Source organism: Salvelinus sp. IW2-2015, linkage group LG13 (genome assembly GCF_002910315.2).
Source record: "Salvelinus sp. IW2-2015 linkage group LG13, ASM291031v2, whole genome shotgun sequence".
Taxonomy (NCBI): domain Eukaryota; kingdom Metazoa; phylum Chordata; class Actinopteri; order Salmoniformes; family Salmonidae; genus Salvelinus; species Salvelinus sp. IW2-2015.
This window is the reverse complement of record NC_036853.1, coordinates 12569870-12581428: the sequence shown is the minus strand read 5'-3', so window position 1 is coordinate 12581428 and position 11559 is coordinate 12569870. Positions and strand designations below refer to the sequence as shown.

Below are 11559 nucleotides of genomic sequence, written 5' to 3'. Positions count from 1 at the left end.
CTATTGCCGTTGTGTGTTCACAACAATGCTGCATTTTCAATACAGCTTAATATCCAGAGCTGGGTGTACGTCTTTGTCAGGGTTGTGTGGGTCTTGTGCTCCTGCCATAGGAAGATCCCTCCCCACTCCCCCACCGCTCCCGCCCCGCTCCCCACCGCTCCCCCACCGCTCCCTCGCCGCTCCCCACCGCTCCCTCCCCGCTCCCCACCGCTCCCTCCCCGCTCCCCCACCGCTCCTCCCCACTCCCCACCCCCCCCCCCCTCCGCTCCCCCACCGCTCCCTCCCCGCTCCCCCACCGCTCCCTCCCCGCTCCCCCACCTCTCCCTCCCCGCTCCCCCACTGCTCCCTCCCGCTCCCCCACCACTCCTCCACCACTTCCCCTCACGCCACCCAGCCCAGTGAAATAAAATATCTCTTTAGAGAGGCTGCTTATTGATTTATGTGTGCAAACAGGTACAGTGCCAGCAGTATCAGACAACAGAGCCTTAAAGAGCACCTTACGGCCTCACCGTTATACAGTTAAGGCTCCTGTGTTGTTTCTGATTTGATTTAGCAAGGGCGGTCAACTTACCCATCGATCCTGTATCGAGTGATGCGCCAGTTCTAGTTTGAGGATGAATTCCATTTGGAAAAGTCAAAACAATGCTGGGCAATGAAGAAACTCTCAGTAGTTTGCAATATAAGACTGTAATATGGACTATAACATGGACTGTAATATGGACTATAACATGGACTGTAACATGGACTATAACATGGACTGTAACATGAACTATAATATAATATAATACTGTAACATGGACAGTAACATGGACTATACTATAATATAATATAAGACTGTAACATGGACTATAACATGGAGTGTAACATGGACTATAATATAATATAAGACTGTAATGTGGACTATATTGAAAGAAAGACAATTAAGTTCCTTACTGATTAGTTTATGTGTTGATATTGTTTTATTACTTTAGGTGTTTTGTGCCTGTTTATCAGACTTTACATTCATATTGCTCAGTTATAACTTTACCGGTAATCTGGCCTCCTGTAGACAATTCGTCCTTAAACAATTGAGCATTTTCTCAGCTGAAGGTATTGTTACAAAACATTGCCATCCTACCCATCTACTCTAAAGATTACAGCCTGCATTTAGCCACCACAATATACCCTATCAGGGCGAGCAATATATTCACAATATACCATATCAGGGTGAGCAATATATTCACAATATACCCTATCAGGGCGAGCAATATATTCACAATTACCCCTATCAGGGCGAGCAATATATTCACAATATACCCTATCAGGGCGAGCAATATATTCACAATATACCCTATCAGGGCGAGCAATATATTCACAATTACTGTAGCCTCCAACCTCTTCAGTGTAAACTAACTTTTCAAAGTCACTCTCAGGCAGTAAAACACTCAGTTGGCCTGCTTGTTGTCTGGGCCTTTTTAACTAATTGCAGATCGTAGAGCAGGGGACACATCCCAGTGAGCTGTCTGTGACTATTGCTGTGCAGCCTGCCCTCTAGCCCTGGGCACTTTCCATGTTTAAATTACATCATTGGACGGGGGCCATTTTGAAGTCAAACTGCAGCCATTTCTCCTCGTTAGAGGGCCTTTATGGTATACATTCACTAGATTAGAATAACTAGCTGATGTTTCTCTGGATATGGGCCATGACTAAGAGTGGCCTGCTCTCTCCAGGGGACTATAATGCACCTGGTCTGGTCTCACTGCTGCTGGAACTCACTGGTTTAATTTCCTTTTTATTTTGTCGCTTCATCATATAATGTCAGAGCTCCCTTTAGTTTTCCAAGGTCTCATATTACCAAAGTAGAAATGGTAAATTGTTTTTAAAGTACGAGGGGAAAGAGCATATCCAGACGTGCTTTCAGAGGTGGGGGTATACTGTACAGTATTAGTACTATCAACTTCACACTAAAAACTCTTCCTGTCCTTTCTGGTACATTTCATAGTGTTTTGTTTACCAGAGAAAAGCAGAAAGTTCTGTCAGACCAAAGCAGTTACACTATGTATTGTTTGTGTCCGTTGATAAATGACTGCGTCTTTCCTCTCTTCCAGACTGCCGTTTGAGCAAGACGTAGAACACGGCAACGTGTCCCACTTGGGCGACTGTGACGGTGAGATATGTTATTCTTTCTGTTTATTGCCATCCTCTCAACCTGTGTTGAGAAGTATTAGTGTTGATTCTGTGTTCCTTACGTAATTGCCTTCTCTAGGGCAGAACATCATACACTACTGCTGCCTAGCTCCATATCATCATTGCCATGATGAAATCCCCATGTCTGTTTTACCCATCTTTGTTCTCCTCTCTGTTTTCTCTATCTTTTGGCAATGTTTAGAATCTTTCCTTTTTTCTCTTCCCTAGCTTTGCTTAATTTTTTCCACTTCTGGCTAATTATTATGCATCTCTGAGAAGACTCACCTTGATTTTTTCCTAGTTGTGTTCTGTTATGAAAATGAAGGTGGCACAGCAAAGCGATTCCTCGGAGAGAAATCTCCTCGACTCCCGTGGCTCTTTTGATCCCACCGCTAATTCTGATGAGACATGTGTGCTATTACTGCTCCACCTCTTCAAGTTCTCAGAGTGCACCTCGAGAGCCACTCAGATATATAGTACATAACGGTCACACACGTGCCTCTAATCCTGCATCAGAGGGGCTGTTTGAAGCTGCTCTCCCACCCCTGGACCTCTCTGGGTCCTGCTCTTTTTCTGTCTACGGGTGCTGGGCCGGTGGCTTGTCATTCTTGCTCTAAGCTTGCTTGACCCTGTGTGGTCAGAAGAGATAGAAGTGCATTATCCTCAGCTCCGAATGTGGCCAGGATTCTCCAATCTGAGCTGTCTTTGATAACGGTTCTGATACTGACATGACAAACGTGTGGTGGCCCTGACTTCTGCTGACAGAGGTGCTGTTGGTTGTCTCAAGATGAATGGTGCTCCGTAGCCCTGCGTACGCTTGCCAAAAGGGTGCGTCAGAATCAGTCTATCAGCTGCCAGAATCATTAGACACTGTGTCTTAGATAGTGATGAACTTCTGCTTCAATTTCCTCCTCCTATTGATGCTAAATCCGTTTTTACAGCACATAGTTCCCCCAGTGTACATCGCTCACATGGTCTACACAGATCTCTGTATCTTTGTATCTATCAATAGACAAGACAGTCTGTGGAAGACAAAAAGCTGTAGAAAAGAGACCAGTTATGACATTTCATCATTCATAGTGTTACTGTTTGAAACCTGTGAAGTATCGTCTTCATTCTCACATCACACACACACACACACACACACACACACACACACACACACACACACACACACACACACACACACAGCACACACACACACACACACACACACACACACACACACACACACACGGAAGGCAGGTGTGAGTCTCCAAAGCTCTGAGGTAGATTAGACAGAAGGATATCAGTCCATATCTCTCTATCTGACATCTGTCTGAGTCTGTAGCAGGCAGATAGAAAAGAGCCTGCTGCGCTCCATCCATCTATCTATGGGTTAATGCAGCATTCATCACCATCTCCCTCCTTCTCTCTCTCCCTGAGTGAGGGAGCGTAGCCAGGCTCTGCCGCTCCTCAGTGGTGCCCCCACTGCACACACACAGCGCCGGGCTAGGGCCCACCGAGCTGAAGCCACAGCCAAACTCCAGCCAGACCCCCCCCCCCCCCTTTTTGGCGCCCCACAGAGGAAGATGGATGGACAGCCCTGCTAACAGCCCATCTTACTGCCTGTCCTTCTCCTTAGCCAGAGAAAAGTACCCCTGGAATGAGAGGAGGGGGAATCGATTTTCATCTCCTCTTTGGCTCGATCTGAGTCTAATAAATATCAGGAGTGATTCTATAAAGCAGTGTGCAGCCGTGATGGCTGAGGGGCTGAGGGGCTGAAGGAGGGGGTGAGGGAGGAGACATGGCTGAGCCCGGGGTCCTGGACAGGGGCGTGACAAATGGAGTGAGAAGGCCACCGCCGTGTCTGGAGTCACCGTGTTGGCACTGCTCCCGTTAGCGACAGCGTGACGAGGCAGTTACTCTGTCAGTTGGCACATGGAGGCTGCCTACTCCTGCTCTCACACCTCGCTTTTGCTCTCCCTCTCCATCTATCCTTCTACAGTATCAAAGTTAGAGCATGATTCAGTGCAGGAACAGTATATCCCATGGTGGTCTACCTCAGCCCAGCCCAGGTTAGGAGAGAGGCAGTCACTGTCTCTCTTCCTCTACTCAACAACACAGAGATCAGTTCAGGACATGGGCTTGCGATTTCCCCCCTGAAATGTCAGACGTTTGGATGCCTGACTCCTCTAAATCAGGCCTGATCAAAGCAGATGGAGACATCACAGCTTTTAATTGAGCTGACCTGTGGTGAAGGGCTGCTTAGTCAGATGAGTCCAATCAGAGCTCTGTGTCTGTGTGTGTGTGTGTGAGCGAGAGAGGGAGAGCCTGTGTGAGTTTGTGTTTGCATGCGCGTGGCTCTGCATGCTGAGGGTCTGGGCCTATCCTACCTCGCGTCAGCCCACAGCCTACAGCTCAATCACTCTGTCCCCAGAGCAGCCCAAGCCTAATGCTGGACTTAGACTTTTAATCATGTTTGAGTTGAACCCAGTCAGCTCTGAAAACTCCTCTAAACTTGTCAGGTAATAAACACCAGCAGTCTAAACACAATAATGAGCAGGGTTTGAGTCCGGGCGTCATCTGATTGTCTAACGTGTCAGCTCCACTTATGAGCAGTTATTGCACCACGCGACTGCAGAATGCAGGTTGTCCAGGTCATGACCTAACTTGCAGGAGTATCAGTTACAACAGGGTAAGCTCAGCTAAGTGTCAGGCTAGACATCAACCGTCTATTATTTCATTTGTTGAAAGGGACCTTTACCTCTCACAAAATGTAAAACTATGTACATAGGAAAAGGCTAGAACCCTGTAGTGGTGTTTCTTCACCCAAACGCTCCAGACAGCTTGGTATCAGTGATACGGTTCCAATGCACCCACTGGCTTCACTAGCAAACGCTGTGGGAATCAACAGGCATTTCTGTTCGCACAAGAAGCTCATCAGCTAATGTCAACTGTATTAAACCAGGCGTCAAATGGGAGAGGATGCTGTCACTGCAGGAGAGAGTCACTGGCACGATCACTTGTTCCAAGTCAACGCATTTCAAATCTACCTTTTCCCAGAAAGACGTCTCAGGGAAGCCGAGTAGGTTTCCGTCTGTGTGAACCAAGACAAAACGCGATAGTCAACTCTTACGCTCCTTCGCTGCTCGCTCACCATTCACTCCTTCCACGCTGCCTTGAAAGCACTCAGGCATAATGACAGACCCTCACCAGCGAGCGAAGCCATTACAGATGGAAGCAATTATGGTGCTGTGAAAATATTTCTCAATGTAAGGCAGTGTTTTGCCCTGGAGAACAGCGGGTTGCAATCACAAATTAATTGAGGTCCACAGCACAGCAATGAAGCGAGAGCAGGAGAGATCTGACGCGGTTGCGTCATGTTAGTGGGTGACAACTGCAAGGACTCCGGGGGAGAGGAAGCGGGAGGGAGCATTTGTTAGCACATTTACCACATTCTAATTTGTGTCGGTTAGAGGCCTGAAAGGAGCCGGTAAAGATTAGTGCTTTATATTTTCATTGTGGGAGCAGTAAGTAGAGTTTTTAAACCTCTAGATGACAAATGCATTCCCTGAGGCTGAACCCAGCAGAGACACTGCAGCAATCACTCTAGGAGAACTGCTCTGTCTGAGATCTTGGTGACCTTTACTACGCCGAAGTCATCCGTGCCCGACCATCAAAGCTCTGCTCCTCGCACAACGAGAAGGAGGAGGGCGACCCACACGCCCCAGACGCCAGCCTGTGTTCCTCTCACATACGTCTCAGCCACAAAACAAAGATCTGAGACGCTTGAGCTGGGCCTGTCCTACCTGCTGTCTGACGAGAGGTGCAGGTTTGTGAAATGTGAGGGAGTTTCAAAGTGCAGCATCAAACCTGAATATCTAGAGAGGTGCGAGGACTCCTGAAGGATTTCTTCTCTTTCATGTGGGTCTCTCTTGTAAGGAGTGTGGTGAGAAGAGAGTGGTAGGAGAGAGAGTAGGCAGCAAGGTGAAAACTGATGGGTATCAGAGAGAGCATGAAAGGACAAACAGCTGCCGTGAGGTGCCGACCGAGCCGGGCCGATAGCTGGCAAACACACCGCCATCAGGCCTCTGCGTGTCAACAGGAAATAAAGAACCCCATAGACACAAATTCATTCGAACTGTAAAGTGCTGATCTGGCGAAGGATGATTGACTGCCTCAGTCTACTGCGTTCTAAGGCCTCACGCTGCATGGCTGAGGAAAAAGTGTTCAGCAGTTAGTTAAGTCCCAGAGCCACATAATGCCTCATTCCTAACCCTCACATAGTGACATCGTCTCTGAAACTCGTGGCATTATCTTTCACTGAGACTATAATCAGGCATGCTGTTCCCAGGTAACATTCGGCCTCACCTCACTAGTCTCCACACCCAGTGTATCGATCACCTTAAAGGGATTTTGTTCAATTCACCACAAAAGCTGTCTATCTGATGCCTCATCTCACTGAGGATTGGTCTCATTGTTGTACAGGAGGATTTTCTAAAGCCATGGGCCTGTGGCGGAGCGGCGGTATGGTGCTGAAGGCATTTCATTAAGCGTGTGTCGTAAATCAGAGGAGCAGGGCAGAGGAGCTGATTCAATCAGCCAACCAGATGGGCTGGAGTCCCAACCAATGCTGGATGATTTAATCATCCCACTACTAAACCTTAAACAGTGTGTGATGGGAACAAATGCAATGCTACAACACTGAGGTGTTAACACCAAAACAAATAGTTCTGTGTTTTCAGCTGGCGGCCATACTGTGTATTCTGGTGCGTACAGCCATGGCACACTAGATTTCTGTCTATAGCATGTGAGAAAGATTGCGAGGTACCTGATTGGAGAATGAGCGATTGTAACCCTCGGTGGATCGTTAAACTAATAACACGGCCCGGATTTTGAATTTATTGCCTGTGACATATCTTTTGAATATTTGTTATTAGTTTCCATGGTGTGCTTTTCCTTCGCACCTAAATTGAGAATATCAATTACTGCCCAACGCCGACCATAACCGTAGGCCACGGGGTGTAGTAGTGGGAAAGGGAGAAAAAAGCCACATCGCTCCGAGACGCATTTTTCTGGAAAACGATTTATTTCAGCACTTCTTCCACAGTCCAGATGTTGTATTTGGATTGTATGCAGCTGAAAGTGCTAACAACCTCAACCTTGTTAAGCTGCTCCTAAAGGCTGGCATGATAAGAAAAGAAAGGTCTCAAAATATAGGCCCACTAATATAAGCCCACTCAGTGTGGAACATGTGAATAGAAAGTGTTACAAAATATAACAAAGGAACCAGTCAACTGACCGACAGTTTCCCTCTCATCAAATTGAGCATGGGATGGAGTCAACTTCCTGTGATAGATATGAATTGAACACACACCATTATTAAAACAACTATGCTCTATCATTTAGCACAATGGCATTGTAGCAGCACAGTGGACTACTGTGTGGATGCATTTATGATGGAATAAGTACCTTGAGCCCGAGCTAGTAAAACTTAAATCTGTCCTTTACTAATAGGGCGGCTGAAAACCTGATTCTATTAGCAGAGTTTTGTGGAAATGTTATGGAATTTTAATTGAAAACACATGCTGGGGTTCATAAATGTTTTACCATATTGATCAGTAGAGGCCACCTAGACCTGCCCTTATAAGGTTCTACACAACCTCTAGCCAGCTCACTCAGTCATGACTCTTCCTTGGTAATGTAGTCAGAGGAACTATAAATGCCTTGATAATCAACCCTATGAGTAAACACAATGTTTATGATGTAGCAAGGCTATGGAGCTCCAACATGTCTGACCACAGAGCAGTGGTGGAGGGAAGGAGACCACACTGGAGAGGAACCCAGATCAGAGAGAGAGACAGAGAGAGAGAGATGGCTCAGCAGCCCCACTTCCCCCCCAGGAGGCTGAAAAGATTTGTCATGGGCCCTCGGATCCTCAAAACGTTCTACAGCTGCACCATCGAGAGCATCTTGACTGGTTGCATCACCGCTTGGTATGGGAAATGCACCTCTCTTGACCGCAAAGCGCTACAGAGAGTTGTGCGGACAGCCCAGTTCATCACTGGGGCCAAGCTCCAGCCACCCAAGCCATAGACGGTTCACTCTGCTACCTTCCGGCAAACGGTACCAGAGCATCAGCTCTCAGACCAATAGGCTCTGAGACAGCTTCTACCCTCAAGCCATAAGACTCTGAAATAGCCAGACTGCTAAGTAGTTAGTTAATGGTACCCGAACTATCTTCACTGACTCTGTCTTGCACTGACCCTATGCACACTCACTAGACTATATATACACACCATATACAGTACATACTCACTCACACACACTACATTGACACTCCCACGAAAAAATACACACACATTCACATACACTACAATCCTCGTACCTCTGCACATTGATCTGGTACTGGTACTCCCTGTATATAGCTCCACATTGATTTGGTACTGGTACTCCCTGTATATAGCTCCACATTGATCTGGTACTGGTACTCCCTGTATATAGCTCCATTCTTGTGTATTTCATTTTATTCCTCTTGTGTTACTATTTGTTGGGGTGTGTTCGTAAGCAAGCATTTCATGGTAAAGTCTACACCAGTTGTTTTTGATGCATGTGACAAATACCATTTTGGATTTTGGATTTTGGATTTTAGAGAGAGACGAGAGAGAGAGAGAGAGAGAGAGAGAGAGAGAGAGAGAGAGAGAGAGAGAGAGAATAGGGAAGATAGTGCCTGGAGTCTTTCTTTAAACAAAGATAGAAATAATGGTAGAAAGAGTACTGAGCCATGAGTGCATTCAGTCCATAATTCTCATATATTACATACACACACACATAGATACACTCACATTCACATAGACACACACACTTACGTTTATATATACTCCAGTGTCCAGTTTATTAGGTATACCCATCTAAATCCCTGTCGGACACCCCTTTGCCTCCAGAACAGCCTGAATTATTTGAGGCATGGGAATGTTGCTCAATTGGTATCAAGGAACTTAATATGTGCCAGGAAAACACTACCCACACCATTACAACCCTGCCACCAGTAATTACCGCTGACACCAGGCAGGATGGACTCACGCAGCTTATGCCAAATCCTGACTCAACAGGAACAGGGATTTGTCCGACAAGGCGATTCTTTTCCACTCCTCAAATGTCCTGTGTTGGTGATCGCATGCCCACTGGAGCCGCTTCTTCTTGTTTTTAGCTGATAGGAGTGGAACCCGGTGTGGTCGTCTGCTGCAATAGCCCATCCCTGACAAGGTCTGACGAGTTGTGGGTTCTGATATGTCGTTCTGCACACCACTGTTGTAATGTGCCGTTATTTGCCTGTTTGTGGCCCGCCTGTTAGCTTGCAAGATTCTTGCCAGCTATTTTCGCCCACAGGACTGCCGCTGACGGGATGTTTTTTGTTTGTCGCACCATTCTCTGTAAACCCTGGACACTGTCTTGTGTGATAAGCCCAGGAGGCCGGCCGTTTCTGAGATATTCAAACTGTTTTACCCATTCTAACATTCAATTGAATAGTAACTGAATGCTTCAATGCCTGTCTGCCTGCTTTATATAGCAAGCCACGGCCACGTGACCCACTGTCTGTAGGAGCGAACCATTTTCGTGAATGGGGTGGTATACCTAATAAGCTGTCCACTGAGTACACACAGTACACACATAAAATGACATGTGCATGCACATTGTACGTACAAGTACATTGATATGCAGAGAAACAGTGGGTCCCTAGGTCAAAGTCCCTCAGATCATTCTAGAACACCGATAATGTCAGTCGCTTTCAACCTCAGATGCGTTTATGTCATATGCATGTCCATCAGGAGTGTTGCTGCTTTGTACTGTAGTTTGAAGGCAGGATGTGTTTCATGTGTGAGCCAACCCACTCTCTGGAACAGTAGTTCCATATCCCCAGCCTGTTCTATCCCCTACTGCAGCAGCCAGCATCACAGTTAATAACTGCATGTTTCCAGTCACCACATACCCGCCGTCACTGACACCGCGTTGGGTTTGAAAATCAATAACTTCACCACTGAAAGGCCTGCCAATTTGTGAGCATGGGCATAGCAAATCCATACACTGCCAGTGTTTTAATGAAGAGAATCTTAACTATTGTGGCTTTTCATTAGGCTGGCCTACTCCGAGCCAGGGTCCATGGGGGGAAGAGAGGGAGAGAGGGCAGGAGGGAGCGAGGGAAGAGATGGAGGGTGGAGGAATGAAGGGAAGGAATCAGAGGGATATCTCTGGAGATGCAGAGAGAGACAGGGGAAGATTAACGGACATGCCACTGGAATGGAGGAGGAGAGAGGAAGAGCAGATCAGGGAAGCGAGGGAATAGAAGACGGGGGCTGCAGATGAATGGAGAGATATGGGGAAGATTAACGGCAACATAGAAATGAAAGAATGTGAGCCCTGTAGCTTGGTGAATACACAGAAAAAAACAAAAACAAATACATGGCAGTTAGTTAGTCGGCCTCCATAGCTCAATTTCCCTCCGCCTGGCCCATTTCTCCCTACCTCCAGCTCTAACTAGGCTTCTCCTGCCTCCGCGCTTGTTCTCCTGTAATTGGAGCTGCAAGCCCAAGACGTGCTCAGCGTTCGTCAGGCTGACAGTCAAGGCGGCTTCCATTAAGGTTTAATAAGTGAGTCGGCGAGGGGAGGGTTGCTGTCAGCCTGGTGGGGCAGAGAGAGACCTGCCCCCCTCCCCTCTCTTCCCTCCTCACCCCTCCCTGCTCCAGCTGCTTTGTCTCCCCCAGCCACGGCCACAAAGCAGAGTGGCTCCAAAAGCGACACTCACTAATGGCCTTTCAGACTGCGATGTGCATCGTCTCTCTGTGAGGAGAAAGAGAGAAACACATTGGGTCTGAATGGGAGGAGAACGTGCTGCTCCAGATATGGAAGTTGCATTTCAATGGTGGTTCATTCTCATTACCAGGAAAGGGCAGCCCTCATTGCCACATTCTCCAGCTGAGCCATGGAAACACAGACACTCATCGGGACCTCTCCCTCACACCGAGACCACAGCATATTATTGCACAGTACACAATTTAATGTGAAGCGCCATAGTGAACCCTGCATTTTTAGGGCGAAATGTGAAAGGAATGGTGAACTCCTCCTCAGTATAAGTGAAGTATGAATAGGACTGTTGTGGTTACCGTATTACCCACACACCAGTAGTCATGAGTCATGACCGCAGTCAAATTTCATGTGACCACTGAGTCACGGTAATCTTCTCATATGCACTCTGGACATGCGTTGGTAGGACCCAACTTGCTAACAACCGTCAGGTCACTAATGGTCTGGTACTCAGGGCTCTACTGTCCCTCCATCATGTCCTAACTGCCTGGTACTCAGGTCTCTACTGTTCCTCCATCAGGTCCTAATGGCCTGGTACTCAGGGCTCTA

General features: G+C 47.2%; 1 protein-coding gene across 1 annotated transcript in view; it reads left to right on the top strand.

Annotated features, from left to right (window-relative positions):
- LOC111971836 (semaphorin-6B) overlaps positions 1-11559 on the top strand; it is a 129148-nt gene that overhangs the window by 98876 nt on the left and 18713 nt on the right. The window contains exon 16 of the mRNA XM_070446357.1: positions 2088-2146. Within this exon, the coding sequence (XP_070302458.1) occupies positions 2088-2146 (59 nt within the window). The remainder of the gene's footprint in view (positions 1-2087; positions 2147-11559) is intronic.